This window comes from Haliotis asinina, chromosome 2 (assembly GCF_037392515.1).
Source record: "Haliotis asinina isolate JCU_RB_2024 chromosome 2, JCU_Hal_asi_v2, whole genome shotgun sequence".
Taxonomy (NCBI): domain Eukaryota; kingdom Metazoa; phylum Mollusca; class Gastropoda; order Lepetellida; family Haliotidae; genus Haliotis; species Haliotis asinina.
This window is the reverse complement of record NC_090281.1, coordinates 31,240,670-31,263,083: the sequence shown is the minus strand read 5'-3', so window position 1 is coordinate 31,263,083 and position 22,414 is coordinate 31,240,670. Positions and strand designations below refer to the sequence as shown.

Below are 22,414 nucleotides of genomic sequence, written 5' to 3'. Positions count from 1 at the left end.
AATGATCGTAAAAATATCACTAATGGGGGGCCTGATGTCGGACTTACACTTCCTATACTAGTCTAGATAATCATGGCATTGCGATACAATCGAAGTTCCTAAAACACCTTTATGGTCATAAGCTTGCCACTCAATGAAATAACCTATATCAAAACATTTTACAATTAATTTATGTGAAAAAGAAAGAAAAAATGGGCGTCCATTAAATTTTGGCCTTTCAACATTTAACACTGGATTAAAAAAGAAATAATGTAGTACTTTCGCAAGGTGATAATCCAGATTATGCAATTGCAGTCAAGACATCAGGAGAAAAGTACTATTCTTCGCCCATTTTATTTCATATACAGAATCATCCAACATGAAGTACAGTCTGCAGACTCTCTGGTTCTAATTTGCCCACTCCTAAGATCATTTCTTAGGACGTCAAGGAGGCGTTCCATGTTTTTGTATTTCTTTTCCTTCAACGGACGTTTTCTGTCCACCACCGAACTGGAACAGGCGGACTTCAGTGTGAGTCTGCTTCTTAGCACAAAATATGATTATTGCAAAATGTGGGGGTGGGCGTTTCTCGACAGTCTCTTCCTAAGAGATTACCCTCCCTTCTAGAAGCTTTTTGGTGTGGAGGTCGTCGGAATCGAGGTTGTTCCCTGGGATCTATGGACGCCACGGTGTCACTGACAGTTAACACAGGTGACTTATCGTTCTCTTCTATGCAATTGCAGATTTCAAATCCCTCGTTTCCCATTATTCACTCGGTGCACAAATCCACCAACACTGCAACACCTTCATCATTAAAGTTTAACGTGAGTCTATTTCTGGTTCACAGCGAAATGTTAAAAGGTGGACCTATGTCCATAAACCTGCTCAAATGTTAGGGGAAATGGGGTGGAACGGTAGGCGTTATGGTATCCAGACTGTGAAGAGATGTGTCTTACGACCCAGCGACAACAAAACCTATCTTGTAAACACAAGTTGTTAAATGTAAAAGAACGACTGACAGCAATAGTAATTAACTGATAATTGTGAAGAAAGTTGTGATATTTCTGTTGAATTAAAATTTGTTCCTTGTATTTCCTAAAGCCAAAATAATACTAGCAGGAGTTTCACATGGAATGAAAAGAAATCTGTTTAAATTTATTCTCTGATCCCAATTGTTATGCATATATATCTTGCAATTGTTACATAAAGAAGATGAATCCATTACATTGAGATTTCTCCGAACACTGCATGGTTTCCTGATATTTACTTCTTTCTGTGGGGCTTCGACGGCCATTCCGAAGATGCCCGTGCCACCTTCAGTTACCAGCTCGAATGTGATGTAAAATTATTAGAATTTTGTTCACGAAACATTGGATTTTCTTTTCTTTGTTTTCTTTTTTAGATTGTAAACAGAGACCGAACAGCCAGAGGAAAACACTTGTATGACTAAACAACTTTGCGAGAAAATGACTCAGGTCAGATCACCTCAAGATCCATTTCCAAATGTACGAAATATATGGGTTTATACAACCTTGATGAATCCGTATTTCCTAAGGAAGTACCTTCCCACACTACTTGGCAAATGAACGTGTTCCGAATTTACTATTTTTGTGTGTTTTCTCGAACTGTCACATGTCTAGTAGGATATGTCACATCATGATCGTTCTCGCAGGGTATATATATTGAACTGCATAAGAAACGCAAACCTGGCTTTTTGTCAACTGTTCAAATAGAAGGCAAACGATTGTCTAATCGTTTATTATATAGAAAACACTGTCAATTTAACAGCTGAAAATTGATGTTGACATATAATAGGTCCAATCTGACCACAGACAATGTCTTTACTAGAATATATATAGTTGTGCGTGTGTACCCATACGTGTCACCATTATCTATCACACTGCGTGTAAATACCCGTCTTTCATTTGTTTTCAGATTTTGACTTCACAAAAGAAATTAAAGTACTTCCTGTTTATACTAATCTCCACAGCTTTTTGCGGAATTTTATTGCTTCGCTATGATATGCTTAGTTCTATGGCGACTTCAATGCGAATAGTACTACAAACAGGCAACTTTTCAAATAGAGAAGGAAGGAAAACCAATAACGCTCTTAAACCAACTAAAATATTGATAGCACAACATACAGACAACTCTTCCAGAAATGACGGAGGTGAAACCAACAAAAAGGAGACAGTTTCAAAGCCTGCAGCTGGCTACCACATGGTTTTCAATAGAAATAGCCCTTATCCCTATTTCTATAAACCAATTACATACCATTCTTCGGACAAGAACAGACAGAAGATTTCCTACAGCGTGAATTTCCTTGACGGATACCGTCCAGTAAACAGCACCAAGACAAAGCGTATTCTGTTTTACAAACCCCCCGGTTGGTACAGAAACTCTCAGGACCATTGTCGACAAGGTTTGAAAAAGTGTCCACAGAAACACTGTGAATGTTTATTGGGTCCAAGACACATCGATCAAGCAGATGTTGTTATCTTTGATCTTACTCAGCTCAACATCAAGGAACCTCCTGCTAGAAAACCCAACCAAGTATGGGCCATGTTTGGAATAGAGTGTCCCTTTTATTACGGAAGTCACTTATACGAGACAGAGGCATGGCGTGGTGTATTTAACTGGACTATGACCTATCGCCTTGACTCTGATATCATCTACCCCTACGGTGTCTTTTATCGTCGGCAGCCCCCACTTAAAGCTAATTTCTCCCAAATTGCTCTGAATAAAACTAAATCCGCTTTATGGTTTGTCAGCAACTGCAATACTCCCTCGAAACGACAACAGTATGTAAAAGAACTGCGTAAATATAATATATCGGTGGACATGTATGGAAACTGTGGTCCATTGAAATGTAGAGGTCCACATTGTGATGGTATGTACAACGAATATAGGTTCTATTTATCCTTTGAAAATTCACCATGCTTTGACTATTTCACGGAGAAGCTGTTTAAAGTCTATTCTCACAATATTGTTCCAGTCGTTCGGGGAGGTGCTAATTATAGTTCTTTAGTACCACCAGGAACCTACATCAATGCAGCGGACTTTTCAACTCCACAAGAGCTGGCGAAACATCTTCAGTATCTGGAACAAAATGTTACGGCCTATGCTGAGATACTAGAAAGAAAATCCAGGTATATACAAACTAATTTGGATCAACTTGAATCGGCGTACTGTGATTTCTGTGTAAAGATTCATAATCTGGATCTATTTCGTCAGCAGTACTATGACATTGGTAAGTGGCTGACTCAAGAAACATGTCATGTTTAGTTCCTTGTTTTTCTGCTTTTGGACCGTTTTCCTACCACCTCCACAAGTATGTCATAAAGCCCTTTGTCTAGATCGCAAGCACGAAGTATGATTGTTGTATACAGATGTCAAATGTGTAACCATTTGATTTGGTGGTTGATCCTCGGTGATGTTATAAAACCGTCTGTCTAAATCCCAACACCGAATGATTGTTCTATACAGCTGTCGAAGCTGTAACCATTTGACTTGGTGGTTGATCCTTCTATTTTAACAGACCCGTGAAGATCCGGGGTAGAATGGGCCTTCAGCAACCCATGTTTGCCGTGAAAGGCGACTATGCTTGTCATGTTGACGGATGTCATCGGTTCCCAATTGTGCAGATCGATGCTCATGCTGTTGATCCCTGGATTTTCTGGTCCAGACTCGATTCTATATAGACCGCTGCTATATTGCTGGAATGTTGCTATGTGCAGAGTAATACTAAACACCCTCACTCCTTCCTCTACTGTAACACTGAGATAGCGTAGTATATTCATATTTCCACGTTTATTTGCTGCACATTTCTTTCGAATGCTCAAGGTGCTATTTATGACTGTGTAAAGTTGGGTATAAATAACTGTAGTTCCTCGTTTGTCTTTTTGTCATTCCATCTACCGCCACAACCAGATATCCTTCAGAAAGGAAGGTGTTTTGTGTAGCAGTGGTGATGTGTTATCTGCAGGTTTACCGTAGAAGAATATGTTGGGCGTTCAATATCTTCCTGATTGAAACTTGATGCCGTCCCTGCTGATAATAACGAATCAGCGTTTAGTCAACAAAACACTTAGTATGGTCAATGATAATACTACATGGTAGTAGTATGGTGGTGACCTGGCGATGACTTGATAATACTTAAAATTGACGACTTGTGTCGGATATGATGAGGCCTTTGTTATGTTTAATGGTGACTTTAGTGTTGGTGACTTGTGTTGACTTTGTAATTGATGGTTACTTGATGAGTATAAATTGATAACATGATGTTGTAATATGCTGGCTTGATGAGGAATTGGCGATCACATCGCTGTGATCACATGGCTTTTTGGTGTTGGTGACTTGTGTAGACTTTGTAACTGATGGTTACTTGATGAGTATAAATTGATAACATGATGTAATATGCTGGCTTGATGAGGAATTGGCGATCACATCGCTGTGATCACATCGCTGTGATCACATCGCTGTGATCACATGGTTTTTTGGTGTTGGTGACTTGTGTAGACTTTGTAACTGATGGTTACTTGAGGCTACTTGATGAGTATAAGTTGATAACTTCATGTTATAATATGCTGGCTTGATGAGGAATTGGTGATCACATCTCTATGACTTTGGGATAAATTGGTGATCAGTTCATAGTGACCTACTGATAAATTGGTGATCAGTTCATAGTGACTTTGGGCTAAATTGATGATTAATTCATAGTGAATTTGAGGTAAATGTGGTGATCAGTTCATAGTGACTTTGGGCTAAATTGGTGATCAAATACTGTTTATTTTGGGGTAGCCTGGTGATCCATCGATGGTCACAAGATGGTGACTGGATATAGTTTACTTAAAATGTAACTTTTTCCCTATAAGTTTGGATTTTTAATCTCTGAGGAAGTAGGTAGTAGTTCTCTATATCATAGTAAGTCTGTGCAAAGATCTAAAGATTGTAACCAGGAAGAATAGTTTGTGAATCAATACTATGTTTCTCTCATGAATAGAAATCTCTACTTAAAGTTGAATGTTATTTATCTACTCCCAAGGATCGTGAATGCAAAAGGAGGCTTTTATTATTTTTCTGTAAATATCCGGGGAATTGACTTTAATGGTAAACGTTGCTAGATTTTGTGTTAATGTTTTTGTGTAAGGTATGTATGAATGGGTGTAGGAAGATGAATACCATTTTCTGTTAATATGAAAAGTTTAGTCCATTTTAAGACACCAGTATATTCCTGTATACTTCTGGAAACATTACTTCTAAATGTAGTGTATTCTTACCTTGTGATAAAGTAAAGATCCAAATTAACATAGATTTGTAAAGAAGCTTTAAGGTTATAAAGTGAAAGCGTCCTAACCATTTTGTCACTTTCATTGTTATTTCGTTGCGTTTTTGTATGGCCTTACTGAATAAACTTTGATTAATTGATTGTATTACTCGTGAGCTCGTGATTTTTGTTATAGTTTAAGTGCATAGTTTTATTTAACCAAACTTGGGTTTCAGAAATTTGCACCAGGTGCTAAGACAGTCTGTGTAGTGGTCAGTGCGTGTTACTCGAAGAGCGGAAGGTCGCGGTTTCGATCGCTGGCCGTGTCGTAACAAAACATGTTAAAATATGGTACTTGTTAGTCCCTGTCTGGGTCTTGGCATCAATGGATAGAACAAACACTGGTCAGCTCGGAGTCAGTAATATGACCGAGTGGGGTGTTTATGCTTAACTGGGTCACGGTATCGCAGTGAACTAGTCCTACAAAACGAACATAAGCTTGAGCTAGTACAAGCAGCAAAACACACGCACGCATGCACGTCGTCGTATGAGCGAAATAATATTAAGTACGACTTTAAACCCCATGTAATCCACTACCAAGTGGTAAAATGAGCAAAGTAATAAAACCATTACCTCATCATTTATGCCTTACGTTGTCGCACACTGTGTTTGAGTACTGTTGTCATTCTCTGAAGCAGCGCAGCTGATTCTCCATCACTTATATTGAAAAGTATATTGGCCATGGATGTGACGAAACTGCTATGTTTAATTTCTAGTAATATTTCCAATATTCATGATTTCATGGTGTTATCTGTTTGTACTTAGATGCACCCCGCACTATATGTACCACGGTTCGCGGAACTAACATGAAAAATTATACCTTGAAACTAATTCTAAACCACTGAAAGAAAGGAGTGAGTGAGTTTCCTTTTACCCCGCACTCAGCAATGTTCCTGCTATATGGCGGCGGACTGTAAATAATCGAGTCTGAACCAGACAATCCAGTTATCAACAGCATGGGCATCAATCTGCGCTATTGGGAACCAATGGCATGTCTTTGTCTGAACCAAGTGAGCAAGCCTGACGGACACCGTCACCTCTTATTGCATGGGTTGCTTAAGGCCTGTTCTATAGGACCTTCACGGGTCGAGTTGCTTAAGGCCTGTTCTATAGGACCTTCACGGGTCGAAAGAAAGAAGGCAGGATACCAAATTGGTAAACTTGCCCCAGACTACTTATATAATCCTGTACATAACAGTATCTGACAACAATAATAATCTCAGAAACAATCCCAAGTTACAAACAATAAACTGTAGGACAAAAACCTGTATAAAATTCCTACCAGACACAATTAAAATTTGGAATTCGTTACTTGACGATATCGCAAATGATAACACAATAGACAAATTTTAAACTTTGTTAAGAAATTATGAATCCAATAATTATCTCGACCTCAATGATGGTGGTCGATTTGGTCAATTGTACACAGTCGTGTCCAACTCGGCTGCAGTGACCTAAATGCGGATAAAGTCAACAGATACATGTCATATCCACTAATGCTGAATGCACTTATGTGCGGGTACCACAATGAAAATATCACCTTTTATACATGTAAATTATGTAGAGTCGTACTCCGTTTATCCGAACACTTGTGTTTTTTATTGAAATTGTCCGGATAAGCGAATTTTCGGATATCTGAATCAGGGGCCATATATACAAAGAAACGTACAATAAACGAACATAGTCGGCATCAGACATATTCTTTATTCATTTTTACACATAAACAAATGTCAGAGCATACATAAAATGTCTCATACCTTTGTTGCAGTAATGCTCACTTGAAGAAATCAGTCATAGCTTTTAGCACTGGCTGTGTAGAAAAGCGAGGACTTTCGCCGGTCAGTTCGTCACTGTCGACATTAACAAGATCATCGGCAGTAACAGTCACAGTTGCAACTTGTGCATAGGATCGTACAGCATCGCGAAGTTCCGACAAGGCCATGTCCTCATTTGATTGGATAATATCCACATGACCAAAGCAGTTAGCAATTGTCTTCTCGCTCACAGCTGTCCAAGCTTGCTTGATCATCCGGATTAATTAATTATAGTGACCCACAAATTGACACGCCTCAAAATTAACTCAGTGTCACCTTGCTACTCAGAGGTAGTTTAATCTTCTCACGCTTCAAAGACTGCCGACTTCTTTGTTACGTCACGCAAGACCCTCGGTAATCGCGTGTGTAAACATATAGGTGCTCAGCCATCCGGATATACGAGACAAACAATGTGCATAATTTAGTGGTTTTTGTCTGTGAAAATGACCGTACAGTTACGGAAACCGGATTTCCGGATAGGTGAGTAATTGTACAACGTTGTGAATTCATTTTAAGATTTTTCGTTCGTCAGGCGAGTTTTCCGGACATCTGAGGTTCAGATAAACGGGGCAGACTGTACTACCATGTGAAATAATGTGTACTGTCATGTAAATCATCACAGACTCTAATCTGTTTTATACACAACACAGCCAACTACCATAAAAGAAAATCTGAATATGATAGAGTCTGTCCACCAATTAAACGTTTCGATAAAGCAGTCTAAACCAATTAATAAATGGTAGTCATCCAAAAAAAGTACTGAAACGTTACTATAGGCGTGTCGTTAATTTCAATTCTCAGTGCACATACGGTATGTACAACCGCCCGTAATCTGAATGGTTCAATTGTAGAAGCTGTTAATCGCCAAGAGGCCTGTTGCCAACCTATTGTCATAGTTCCATCGTGTCACAAGAGACTGCTCCCGCAGATGTTTCAAACTGCGTAATCCAGAATCCAGAATCACCAGACTCGGAAAACCGTGTGTCCTGCTGGTTCATGGGTGATTCAAGATATGATACACAAGGTAAACTTTCAGACTACAAAGCAATACCTAGCGATTAATCTAAATATCGGTGAACCTCTGCATGATTCTGTGTAATTGTACAATTGACTCTGCTTTTAGTAGGGATTTCTTCTGGATGTGGCAAAGGGTTTTGTCGCTCATGTTTTCACAATGAAATTTTTATTTTAATTGCCATTATTTCATGCGCAGATGGGGCGGTGGTTAAAGCGTTCGCTCGTCACGCTGAAGACACGGGTTCGATTCCCCACATGGGTACAATGTGTGAAGTCCATTTTGTGGTGTCCCTTCCGTGATATTGCTGTAACATTTCTAAGAGCGGCGTAAAACTAAACTCACTCACTCAATCACTCACGCGGAGATACAAATTGGGTAGAGGAAGTTAGATTTCACATATTTAGAAATTCGTTTAAACTGACTGAGGAAAATGTAATTTTCCGAACAAGCGATTATTATTACTGTATATCTGTAAATGTGACGTCGTCACTATAATGACCACAGGAAAACTTGAATGTTTGCAATATATGTTGATTATAGATCACTACAGCCAAGCTTGAACGTCAGTGGATGGTTTGATAAAATCTAGTCCCAAAATGCAAATCACCATAAATTAGGTCGGTATAACCGGAGTTCGTAATACTTAAATATGCAGATATTTTCAGATACCAACATGTTCATATAAAATGTAGAGCAAGGGGCCGGGATCCCGAAGTCATTTCGTTACAAGCAATTTCGTTACAAGCGTATTTTAATGGATGTTGTCACTCAGTAAGAAAATATAATGGGGTCACATTAAAATGATGCATAATCTATTTTTTTTGTTACTTTGATAATATTGTTGCTTCCAATACTTTCGCGGTATTTCAAATTAGTTTTCCTTTCGTGTGAACTTACTTCAACTGTTTTCTTGAAAGTTTGAGATTTTTTAGTGACGTCGAATTGATTATCGTAAGTCTGATTATAAGAAGATGATCAGACCTCCATACTCGAAATTTCGAAACATACTGAGCACACCAGATTCAAGAAAGCCATCTGCAAGAGAGGTACTTTCAAACACTAAATGAAGCAGCAGACACAGGATGTATGGACTGACGATAAGCAAAACGTCCATGTCACTGATAGATGCGAAATGGTGGATTGCCATCGATGGAGTCACCACTTACGTGTACGAACACAACGGTACTGAAAAAATAAAATAATGGTACCACCTAAAAAAAAATAAAAAAATTATTAAATATGGAAAAATTACCACAGCCCCCGTGGATACTGGAAAGGTGGAGACGCGAGAGTATCACAAGAAACAAGGTTGACTGCCTGAGCACGACTGCCACTGCGTAACGGTAAAGAGACGGTTGTGGTTGTGTGGGTGTACCAGCCGGGTAAACATGAGGAAGACAGTCGGAAACGAGACACCGATCCAACATGGTTGGTCAAAACTTCCAACATAGATAAAAAGGACATCAAAGACGAGAAAGTGAACTTGTACTACATACTTCAAAGACGGACCGCCAATTGCTGGTCGTACCTCACAACATGGTGATACCACCGGCCAGTTGAGCGATGCCCTCAACTAACCTGTCAGTAGATCAGATCTACCACCCCCGACACACACACGCACGCACGCACACCTCGCTGTCGACCTACCGAGAGATAGCCGAGAGATGGGGAGGTATTTTTCACTAACAGGAGGAGCAATGATCGTAAAAATATCACTTATGGGGTTCCTGATGTCGGACTTACACTTCCAATACTAGTCTAGATAATCATGGCATTGCGATACAATCGAAGTTCCTAAAACACCTTTATGGTCATAAGCTTGCCACTCAATGAAATAACCTATATCAAAACATTTTACAATTAATTTGTGTGAAAAAGAAAGAAAAAATGGGCGTCCATTAAATTTTGGCCTTTCAACATTTAACACTGGATTAAAAAAGAAATAATGTAGTACTTTCGCAAGGTGATAATCCAGATTATGCAATTGCAGTCAAGACATCAGGAGAAAAGTACTATTCTTCGCCCATTTTATTTCATATACAGAATCATCCAACATGAAGTACAGTCTGCAGACTCTCTGGTTCTAATTTGCCCACTCCTAAGATCATTTCTTAGGACGTCAAGGAGGCGTTCCATGTTTTTGTATTTCTTTTCCTTCAACGGACGTTTTCTGTCCACCACCGAACTGGAACAGGCGGACTTCAGTGTGAGTCTGCTTCTTAGCACAAAATATGATTATTGCAAAATATGGGGGTGGGCGTTTCTCGACAGTCTCTTCCTAAGAGATTACCCTCCCTTCTAGAAGCTTTTTGGTGTGGAGGTCGTCGGAATCGAGGTTGTTCCCTGGGATCTATGGACGCCACGGTGTCACTGACAGTTAACACAGGTGACTTATCGTTCTCTTCTATGCAATTGCAGATTTCAAATCCCTCGTTTCCCATTATTCACTCGGTGCACAAATCCACCAACACCGCAACACCTTCATCATTAAAGTTTAACGTGAGTCTATTTCTGGTTCACAGCGAAATGTTAAAAGGTGGACCTATGTCCATAAACCTGCTCAAATGTTAGGGGAAATGGGGTGGAACGGTAGGCGTTATGGTATCCAGACTGTGAAGAGATGTGTCTTACGACCCAGCGACAACAAAACCTATCTTGTAAACACAAGTTGTTAAATGTAAAAGAACGACTGACAGCAATAGTAATTAACTGATAATTGTGAAGAAAGTTGTGATATTTCTGTTGAATTAAAATTTGTTCCTTGTATTTCCTAAAGCCAAAATAATACTAGCAGGAGTTTCACATGGAATGAAAAGAAATCTGTTTAAATGTATTCTCTGATCCCAATTGTTATGCATATATATCTTGCAATTGTTACATAAAGAAGATGAATCCATTACATTGAGATTTCTCCGAACACTGCATGGTTTCCTGATATTTACTTCTTTCTGTGGGGCCATTCCGAAGATGCCCGTGCCACCTTCAGTTACCAGCTCGAATGTGATGTAAAATTATTAGAATTTTGTTCACGAAACATTGGATTTTCTTTTCTTTGTTTTCTTTTTTAGATTGTAAACAGAGACCGAACAGCCAGAGGAAAACACTTGTATGACTAAACAACTTTGCGAGAAAATGACTCAGGTCAGATCACCTCAAGATCCATTTCCAAATGTACGAAATATATGGGTTTATACAACCTTGATGAATCCGTATTTCCTAAGGAAGTACCTTCCCACACTACTTGGCAAATGAACGTGTTCCGAATTTACTATTTTTGTGTGTTTTCTCGAACTGTCACATGTCTAGTAGGATATGTCACATCATGATCGTTCTCGCAGGGTATATATATTGAACTGCATAAGAAACGCAAACCTGGCTTTTTGTCAACTGTTCAAATAGAAGGCAAACGATTGTCTAATCGTTTATTATATAGAAAACACTGTCAATTTAACAGCTGAAAATTGATGTTGACATATAATAGGTCCAATCTGACCACAGCCCGTCAGTTGGAGATACCCTTGAACCAGAAAAGTGACAATGTCTTTACTAGAATATATATAGTTGTGCGTGTGTACCCATACGTGTCACCATTATCTATCACACTGCGTGTAAATACCCGTCTTTCATTTGTTTTCAGATTTTGACTTCACAAAAGAAATTAAAGTACTTCCTGTTTATACTAATCTCCACAGCTTTTTGCGGAATTTTATTGCTTCGCTATGATATGCTTAGTTCTATGGCGACTTCAATGCGAATAGTACTACAAACAGGCAACTTTTCAAATAGAGAAGGAAGGAAAACCAATAACGCTCTTAAACCAACTAAAATATTGATAGCACAACATACAGACAACTCTTCCAGAAATGACGGAGGTGAAACCAACAAAAAGGAGACAGTTTCAAAGCCTGCAGCTGGCTACCACATGGTTTTCAATAGAAATAGCCCTTATCCCTATTTCTATAAACCAATTACATACCATTCTTCGGACAAGAACAGACAGAAGATTTCCTACAGCGTGAATTTCCTTGACGGATACCGTCCAGTAAACAGCACCAAGACAAAGCGTATTCTGTTTTACAAACCCCCCGGTTGGTACAGAAACTCTCAGGACCATTGTCGACAAGGTTTGAAAAAGTGTCCACAGAAACACTGTGAATGTTTATTGGGTCCAAGACACATCGATCAAGCAGATGTTGTTATCTTTGATCTTACTCAGCTCAACATCAAGGAACCTCCTGCTAGAAAACCCAACCAAGTATGGGCCATGTTTGGAATAGAGTGTCCCTTTTATTACGGAAGTCACTTATACGAGACAGAGGCATGGCGTGGTGTATTTAACTGGACTATGACCTATCGCCTTGACTCTGATATCATCTACCCCTACGGTGTCTTTTATCGTCGGCAGCCCCCACTTAAAGCTAATTTCTCCCAAATTGCTCTGAATAAAACTAAATCCGCTTTATGGTTTGTCAGCAACTGCAATACTCCCTCGAAACGACAACAGTATGTAAAAGAACTGCGTAAATATAATATATCGGTGGACATGTATGGAAACTGTGGTCCATTGAAATGTAGAGGTCCACATTGTGATGGTATGTACAACGAATATAGGTTCTATTTATCCTTTGAAAATTCACCATGCTTTGACTATTTCACGGAGAAGCTGTTTAAAGTCTATTCTCACAATATTGTTCCAGTCGTTCGGGGAGGTGCTAATTATAGTTCTTTAGTACCACCAGGAACCTACATCAATGCAGCGGACTTTTCAACTCCACAAGAGCTGGCGAAACATCTTCAGTATCTGGAACAAAATGTTACAGCCTATGCTGAGATACTAGAAAGAAAATCCAGGTATATACAAACTAATTTGGATCAACTTGAATCGGCGTACTGTGATTTCTGTGTAAAGATTCATAATCTGGATCTATTTCGTCAGCAGTACTATGACATTGGTAAGTGGCTGACTCAAGAAACATGTCATGTTTAGTTCCCAATTGTGCAGATCGATGCTCATGCTGTTGATCCCTGGATTTTCTGGTCCAGACTCGATTCTATATAGACCGCTGCTATATTGCTGGAATGTTGCTATGTGCAGAGTAATACTAAACACCCTCACTCCTTCCTCTACTGTAACACTGAGATAGTGTAGTATATTCATATTTCCACGTTTATTTGCTGCACATTTCTTTCGAATGCTCAAGGTGCTATTTATGACTGTGTAAAGTTGGGTATAAATAACTGTAGTTCCTCGTTTGTCTTTTTGTCATTCCATCTACCGCCACAACCAGATATCCTTCAGAAAGGAAGGTGTTTTGTGTAGCAGTGGTGATGTGTTATCTGCAGGTTTACCGTAGAAGAATATGTTGGGCGTTCAATATCTTCCTGATTGAAACTTGATGCCGTCCCTGCTGATAATAACGAATCAGCGTTTAGTCAACAAAACACTTAGTATGGTCAATGATAATACTACATGGTAGTAGTATGGTGGTGACCTGGCGATGACTTGATAATACTTAAAATTGACGACTTGTGTCGGATATGATGAGGCCTTTGTTATGTTTAATGGTGACTTTAGTGTTGGTGACTTGTGTTGACTTTGTAATTGATGGTGACTTGTGTTGACTTTGTAATTGATGGTTACTTGATGAGTATAAATTGATAACATGATGTTGTAATATGCTGGCTTGATGAGGAATTGGCGATCACATCGCTGTGATCACATGGCTTTTTGGTGTTGGTGACTTGTGTAGACTTTGTAACTGATGGTTACTTGAGGCTACTTGATGAGTATAAGTTGATAACTTGATGTTATAATATGCTGGCTTGATGAGGAATTGGTGATCACATCTCTATGACTTTGGGATAAATTGGTGATCAGTTCATAGTGACCTACTGATAAATTGGTGATCAGTTCATAGTGACTGTGGGCTAAATTGATGATTAATTCATAGTGAATTTGAGGTAAATGTGGTGATCAGTTCATAGTGACTTTGGGCTAAATTGGTGATCAAATACTGTTTATTTTGGGGTAGCCTGGTGATCCATCGATGGTCACAAGATGGTGACTGGATATAGTTTACTTAAAATGTAACTTTTTCCCTATAAGTTTGGATTTTTAATCTCTGAGGAAGTAGGTAGTAGTTCTCTATATCATAGTAAATCTGTGCAAAGATCTAAAGATTGTAACCAGGAAGAATAGTTTGTGAATCAATAATATGTTTCTCTCATGAATAGAAATCTCTACTTAAAGTTGAATGTTATTTATCTACTCCCAAGGATCGTGAATGCAAAAGGAGGCTTTTATTATTTTTCTGTAAATATCCGGGGAATTGACTTTAATGGTAAACGTTGCTAGATTTTGTGTTAATGTTTTTGTGTAAGGTATGTATGAATGGGTGTAGGAAGATGAATACCATTTTCTGTTAATATGAAAAGTTTAGTCCATTTTAAGACACCAGTATATTCCTGTATACTTCTGGAAACATTACTTCTAAATGTAGTGTATTCTTACCTTGTGATAAAGTAAAGATCCAAATTAACATAGATTTGTAAAGAAGCTTTAAGGTTATAAAGTGAAAGCGTCCTAACCATTTTGTCACTTTCATTGTTATTTCGTTGCGTTTTTGTATGGCCTTACTGAATAAACTTTGATTAATTGATTGTATTACTCGTGAGCTCGTGATTTTTGTTATAGTTTAAGTGCATAGTTTTATTTAACCAAACTTGGGTTTCAGAAATTTGCACCAGGTGCTAAGACAGTCTGTGTAGTGGTCAGTGCGTGTTACTCGAAGAGCGGAAGGTCGCGGTTTCGATCGCTGGCCGTGTCGTAACAAAACATGTTAAAATATGGTACTTGTTAGTCCCTGTCTGGGTCTTGACATCAATGGATAGAACAAACACTGGTCAGCTCGGAGTCAGTAATATGACCGAGTGGGGTGTTTATGCTTAACTGGGTCACGGTATCGCAGTGAACTAGTCCTACAAAACGAACATAAGCTTGAGCTAGTACAAGCAGCAAAACACACGCACGCATGCACGTCGTCGTATGAGCGAAATAATATTAAGTACGACTTTAAACCCCATGTAATCTCACCACTACCAAGTGGTAAAATGAGCAAAGTAATAAAACCATTACCTCATCATTTATGCCTTACGTTGTCGCACACTGTGTTTGAGTACTGTTGTCATTCTCTGAAGCAGCGCAGCTGATTCTCCATCACTTATATTGAAAAGTATATTGGCCATGGATGTGACGAAACTGCTATGTTTAATTTCTAGTCAATAATAAAAACAAAGAAACATATAGATCGGGTTCAGATATATTTCAGAGTCAACAAACATATCCATTGCTGGTCTAGGCATCTTCAGCTTCTCCTTCTTCCTCGTCAAACTCTCCCTCTTCCTCGGCGGTGGCATCCTGGTACTGCTGGTACTCTGACACCAAGTCGTTCATGTTGGACTCGGCCTCAGTGAACTCCATCTCATCCATGCCCTCGCCAGTGTACCAGTGAAGGAAGGCCTTGCGACGGAACATGGCTGTGAACTGCTCAGAGATACGTTTGAAGATCTCCTGGATGGCTGTGCTGTTACCAATGAAGGTTGCAGACATCTTGAGACCACGTGGTGGGATATCACAGACGGCGGTTTTGACGTTGTTGGGGATCCATTCGACAAAGTAGCTGCTGTTTTTATTTTGGACATTGAGCATTTGTTCGTCAACCTCCTTCATGGACATGCGACCTCGGAACATGGTGGCCACGGTCAAGTAGCGGCCGTGACGAGGATCACAGGCAGCCATCATGTTCTTGGCATCGAACATTTGTTGTGTGAGTTCGGGTACTGTCAGGGCACGGTACTGTTGACTTCCTCTGGATGTGAGTGGAGCGAATCCAGGCATGAAGAAGTGGAGACGAGGGAAGGGCACCATGTTGACAGCCAGTTTACGGAGATCAGCGTTCAACTGTCCAGGGAATCGAAGACATGTTGTTACTCCGGACATGGTGGCGGACACCAGATGGTTGAGGTCACCGTAGGTGGGTGTGGTCAGCTTCAGTGTCCTGAAGCAGATGTCGTAGAGGGCCTCGTTGTCAATACAGTAGGACTCGTCCGTGTTCTCAACCAGTTGATGTACAGACAAGGTGGCGTTGTAGGGTTCAACTACCGTATCCGACACCTGGTAAAGAAGAACATGACATTACTGAATCAATTTAGCTGTGCTTTGTTGTTGTAGTGTTGTAGTTATTGTTGTTCTTTATCCTTCTTTCCTTTCTTTTTATTTAAAATTTTTTGTCACATCTTCAGCAGCACACATATGGTAAAATGCTGAACTGACCCAGCAATGCCCGAAAAATTTGAGTTCATACCTTTGGTGATGGCACAACGGAGAAGGTGTTCATGATCCTGTCGGGGTACTCCTCCCTAATCTTGCTGATGAGGAGGGTGCCCATACCAGACCCGGTGCCACCACCAAGGGAGTGGGTCAGCTGGAAGCCTTGCAGACAGTCACAGCTCTCCGCTTCCTTCCGGACAACATCCAACACGGAGTCCACCAACTCGGCACCCTCTGTGTAGTGTCCCTTGGCCCAGTTGTTGCCAGCACCACTCTGACCGAAGACAAAGTTGTCTGGACGGAAGATTTGACCGAAGGGACCAGATCGCACAGAGTCCATGGTTCCGGGCTCCAGATCCACAAGAACAGCACGGGGAACATACTTCCCACCTGGAAAAGATTTACGATTCCAAACAAAAGTTGTTCGTGTTAAAAATCATTGGTCTATGGGACCGTAGAAGGGACATCGGATGAGAAAATAAATATCAAAGTAAGGCGAGATCACGAGATGATACGTTGAAGCAACGATATAGTAAGGCGAGGGTACGAGAAAGTAAGTCGACTACACTAGTTTCAAAACATTGGAAGATCTATATTGTATACTATAGTGAAGCAGTGGATCAGAGGACAGTGGGACGGCATACAATGCGCTTCATAGAAACATGAAAAGGTAGGAAATATATAAGAAGGAGGTTTCACAAAGACTGTAATTCAAGTCCTTTCCCCCTCCATTCCCAACATAGCCTCAATTAAAAGTGTCTACTTTCTGATCGGTTCGATTTGGTCAAAAGCAACTTACACGAGTATTTTGTCTAGATCCATAGATTTGCATTACATGTATATCTACCTAAATATCACTGCATATAGTCTCAAAGCGTAGTATTTGAAGCAAGCAGATTGACGTGTATGGGACAATAGACCAAACCCCAAGAATTGCGACCTGGACAACTGCCACCCAAAACACAAACAATAGCTCAGTTTCTTTACCAACTTTTATTGAGTGTGACATGGTACTCCATCATAAATGATAACAAGGTCACTTTCGGCGACTGGAAACTGACGGAAACTAACAAGGTCAGGTTCCAAAAGAGGAGTCTGACGGTAAAGTATCATTGGGTTTTTTTGCACTGCAAAAAGCAACTGGAAAACATCACTGTTGGTTCCCATTAGTGACAACGATTGTAGAAAAATGAACTTGACTCCATATGCATATATCCAAAAAGCTACATTAACGTACGTTTAAGCTGCCCATGTATTATATTGGTTTCAGCGTAGTGATCTAAGTGTTTCTGTACACCAGAATTCAAATAAAAGATATAGTTACATAAAATAAAATTAATTTTAGGAATATGGAAACGTACGATTCTACCCAGTCTCCATTATGTTTTGTTTGGTAAACTTAAAGGAAGCTTTATGTTATAAATTACTGAGCAAGACTTCATTGTGTTTCAGTTACCTTTTTTTGCTCTGTTTATGAGTCCTGTGCTGTTTATATCTTGAAACGTCACAACAAAACGCACCATCCTTAAAATACCCGTATTTAACAGCATCATTTTCAATATTTGTGTGTAGTGTCAGAGAATACACAATTCACATGAAATGCACGTGACAGACTGTGGGTGTATTAAGCATGCGTTAGTAACATAAAGCTTGCCTTTTCACAAATCCATTGTAATAATCAGTTAGCGTGGTATCCTCTTATCTGTTGTTGTTTTCACTCAGTTGATAATTCCCCTTGCTGCACGTCCATACATATATTATGATTATACATAACATGTTACAGATTACAGACCTTGATTAATAATTTTGAATATTTAGTGCAAGACATGAGAAATGCTAAATGGGAAGCTTTGTCGGGTAATCTAAATGGTGGTATCACTAATTATACCTGATTGTAGTTTTTGTTAGAAGTATGGTAAAGTAGTAGAAATGGCAGTTTTTATACTAGCTGCAACTTTCTTGAGACATGACAACATATTTCACAATCGATGCTTTGGAACTGAGGACCCGGGAACCTGAGCTATCAAAACGGAAACTCAGGGCAGAGAAATTATCTGTAGTCCTTGTCAGTTAAATTTCAGTTGAAAATGAAATTCATTAACTTTTTTGACGTAGTAGTTTCCATCAAATTAAACGTTTTCGGTTGCAGCGTTTATTTTACAGCAACGGTTGTCGCATGTCGTTTTGGCACACGGTTTTAAATGTGGATATTGCATTTTTTTAATCTGTAAAAAGCAGCAAAGCAACAAATATTGATGAAATAATTATTTTATGATAACTAGGTGGAAAACATTACTAGTCGACATATGTTCACAATCCAAATCTGTGTCTCTTTATGGTTTACACTGTTATGAGAAGAATCATGAAAACGTTTGTGGAGTTCCTTGAAAATCCTTTAAAACTGAATTATTATAAAATAACTTTCCCCAAGGTTTCCAATTGCTCGACAAAATAATGATATACATGTTGAGATTTATAAGATTACGAATGTCATTGCCTCCGCCATTTTATATACATAAATACAAACCAATATTTACATTTTTATCAACTCGTTTTTTGTTCACAGTTGGTTATACCTAGCATCTAATTATTTCACACTGACAAAAATATCTAGTGGAATTGACATAGTATACCAAAACTTGTGTAGTGCATAATTTCTACATAATAAGGTTGTTCATGTTAATAGAAAGCCTCCTCTCAGATACCCTCTCAGTAATGAATACATCACAATTACTTGGTTTTGATTGTAATAGCACATTAATGGAAAAATCAAAATGAACGCGTTTGCTTTTCTTAACAGAATCTCGAGGAGCAAGAGTAACCATCGACATGGCAGATTACAGGAAAGAATGAAAGTCACACGAAAGATGCTAAAAGAAACAAGTTAATGAAACTGAACCATTTGATATCATTTACACCGGCTGTATATGCTCCCTGATACCAAAGTGTGAAACCCCTGAGCCACCAAACAATGGGCACCGAGAGAAGCGCGAAGCCTTATGACAGTGTACTTTGGATACAAACGTATAACATTCAACATCAACTCAAATTATGTCGCTATTATCTCGTGGCCTCGACCTATGATATCGTTGAGTCGATTTATCATCTCGATACCTCGACTTATTATCTCGTGGCCACGCCTTTTTCTTGATATTTATTTTCTCATCCGATGTACCTTCTACGGTTTCGTGTTGACGTATACATTAATGCAATTCTGACTTTACCCTTGCAGTTAAACATCTCTCTCTAACAATTCACCCTTTAAGGAAGAAGATTTTATGGATGTCAGCTTCTTTATATGAGAACGCAACGTTTCGGAGTTAATGCTTACTCCTTCATCAGGCATTAACGCCGAAACGTTGTGTTCTCATATAAAGAAGTTGATATCCATAAAATCTTCTTCCTTATGCATTTCACTTCTAAATGCCCTTCAAAGACTTTATTCAACCTTTCTTCCTGGTCACCATACATACCTGTAGCTTCATTGTAATAAACGTTGATTCTCTCCAGTTGGAGGTCGGAGTCACCGTGGTAGGTGCCGGTGGGGTCAATGCCATGTTCATCAGAGATCACCTCCCAGAACTAGAAGTAGAGAATAAAATTTAGGTTTAACCCGTATTAAGACAATGGCCCAAAACTATAAACTGCCCATTCTGTTACAGTTGTGGTATAGCAGTATTGTCTGATCGCTCTAACTGATTCAGTTCATTTCACATCCGTCAATAGGTACATGAAAACGGATAAGGAACACCTGACAGTTCAGGTGTTCCTGCATATCTTTCCAGGTTTCTCCACGAACGTTATATTGCACTGTGGCTGAAATTCTGGAAAAGAATAGAAGAACGTCTGTACTTTCAGGTGTTCCCCTACTTTTTTATGAGTATAAAATACCTCTCTTCAGCCGGTATGATAACGTTTCGCTCTCAGTACCATTCCCATATCTCCTATTTCATGTTCAAGTGAGAATGTATTGATAATTCATCACCACTCGTCACTTTTCGTGTTAGGTGCGAAAATACGACAAACCAATCAGAATGCACGTAAAGATGTAGTGCTTTAGGAAAATAATCACCTGTACTGAAATTGGTTTCGGCAATTTGTTATTATTTCAAACAGTTGTTAAAATGTATATATAACGTATATAGCTTACAGAATTGTGTTGAGTAATCTGTGTTGCGTTTTAAATGAGGAATGATTTATGAACCATGATTTTCACGTGCGTTTACTGGATAGCAGGTCTCATATTTGCGTGATATCTTGGGCGATCATCTGGGTTACCAAGTAAATTTTATGTGCCCATTCCGACGGGTTTCTTGTCATATGATATAGTTACTAACTGATACGGGACTCTAAACAATATATTTACCTATAGCTAAACAACTTTAATCTAAAAACAGAGTTGGATATTTTCATTCTGACGTTTGGTTTTGGTTTTGGTTTTTTTATAGAAAACTGACAGGAAGGTGTTTTTGACAAATAGTTGTTTTTCCTTTCTAGGCTCTGTAAACATGGTTTCATTCTTTAGCAAACATTAATACAAATATACGCCTGATTCGTTGATAATTAGCACCACTAGAATTAAACAGGCATAAAGAAAGAAAGAAAGATATTTTATGCAAACTAAACAGAGATAGAATCGTTGTTCTTGCTAAAGGTCGCTATGAAGTTCATATTCCAATATGTAATCCTTCCAGAGGGTCACGAGTCGCTTGTCCCAGAATAACATGAGTGAGTGACGAATGGCACTGGGATATGAAAAAAAGACCTTCGAATATCAACTGGAATCTCAAAAGGCGAAGCGCGAGTTTTATCACATTTTGTCACATCTGTGTGTTTACGTTTTGCTGTTGACAAATTCACACACATCAAAAGAAGAGCAACGTTTGTCTACCTTAGCTCCGATCTGGTTGCCGCATTGGCCAGTTTGCATATGGACGATCTCACGCATGTTGAATGTGGGAGGAACAACAGAGACGGTACAACGTTATTACAGTCGAACGCAAGCTCGGCACAGGAGTTGTAAGTAATCGGAGGCGGTTTAAGTAACCCAGTATTGTGATCGCATTGCTGAGTGCGCGGTGGTTTCCATGCGAGTAGCTACCAACATCTTATCGTAACACCTTGTTACAGCCATCGGATAATCCTGATAATCCACATTGCAAGCACGAATGTACATTTGTGTCCGTTTTAATATGGGAATTGATTTAATCCTTTTGTGACCGTGAGATTAATCGATAATATGTGATTAGGATTTCTGCGGATTTTCTGAAGGTCAATGGGTTATCAGTGCCCTACCTAATTGCTTGGTCCTCACGTTTCAATTACTCCTGTACCGATATATCATTATCAGAGTCGAAATATCCTCTGAAAATATAAAGCTCCTTTTTCACTTCATTAATTAGTCCCGCTGGAGACAATGCCAATTACGCTCTGAACTTTGGAGTGGGTGAATTTAGTTTTACGCCGCACTCTGTATTATTCCAGCTATATGGCGGCGGTCTGTGAATAATCCAGTCGTCACCAGACAATCCAGTTATCAACGGCACCGACGTACGAAATATGGATACGAAGATACATGTTAGCCAAATTAGTGAGCCTGACCACCCGATCCTGTTAGTCCCCTTTTAAAACCAATCATGGGTTTGCAACCCGAATTCAAATGTATGGCTCGCTCAAAATGTAAGCAATGCAAAATATTTCATTGAAGTATTCAGAGAGAGATGCAAAAATATTTATCAACAAGACTGCCACAATGAAATAACTTCATCTTCGTCTGTAAATTTTTATAGAGAATATAAATACTGTATTAATACAGAAATTTACTTTTCAAAGATTAAATCACCACAACTTAAGCGTGCGCTCACTAAATTTAGATGTAATGCCCACAATTTTCATGTCCAAGCCGTACGATTTGCCAAAACTGTAAATACAATAGATACTCAGTGTCC

The 22,414-nt window shown here is 39.1% G+C and overlaps 3 protein-coding genes across 3 annotated transcripts; 2 read left to right on the top strand and 1 right to left on the bottom strand.

Annotated features, from left to right (window-relative positions):
• The first annotated feature begins 2,199 nt into the window (after window positions 1-2,199).
• LOC137271738 (alpha-(1,3)-fucosyltransferase C-like) lies at window positions 2,200-3,264 on the top strand. Its single transcript, XM_067804148.1, has one exon. It carries the CDS (start codon window positions 2,200-2,202, stop codon window positions 3,262-3,264), a length of 1,065 nt encoding a protein of 354 aa, XP_067660249.1.
• An 8,795-nt stretch (window positions 3,265-12,059) lies between these two features.
• On the top strand, window positions 12,060-13,124 carry LOC137271737 (alpha-(1,3)-fucosyltransferase C-like). Its single transcript, XM_067804147.1, has one exon. The coding sequence runs from the start codon at window positions 12,060-12,062 to the stop codon at window positions 13,122-13,124; it is 1,065 nt and encodes a 354-aa protein (XP_067660248.1).
• Window positions 13,125-15,477: 2,353 nt separating this feature from the next.
• Window positions 15,478-21,464, bottom strand: LOC137273580 (tubulin beta chain-like). Its single transcript, XM_067806331.1, has 4 exons — window positions 21,358-21,464; window positions 19,940-20,048; window positions 16,501-16,856; window positions 15,478-16,310 (listed from the first exon to the last, which is right to left on the bottom strand). Exons 1-4 carry the CDS (start codon window positions 21,412-21,414, stop codon window positions 15,492-15,494), a joined length of 1,341 nt encoding a protein of 446 aa, XP_067662432.1. The 5' UTR covers window positions 21,415-21,464; the 3' UTR covers window positions 15,478-15,491.
• Between the last annotated feature and the right edge of the window lie 950 nt (window positions 21,465-22,414).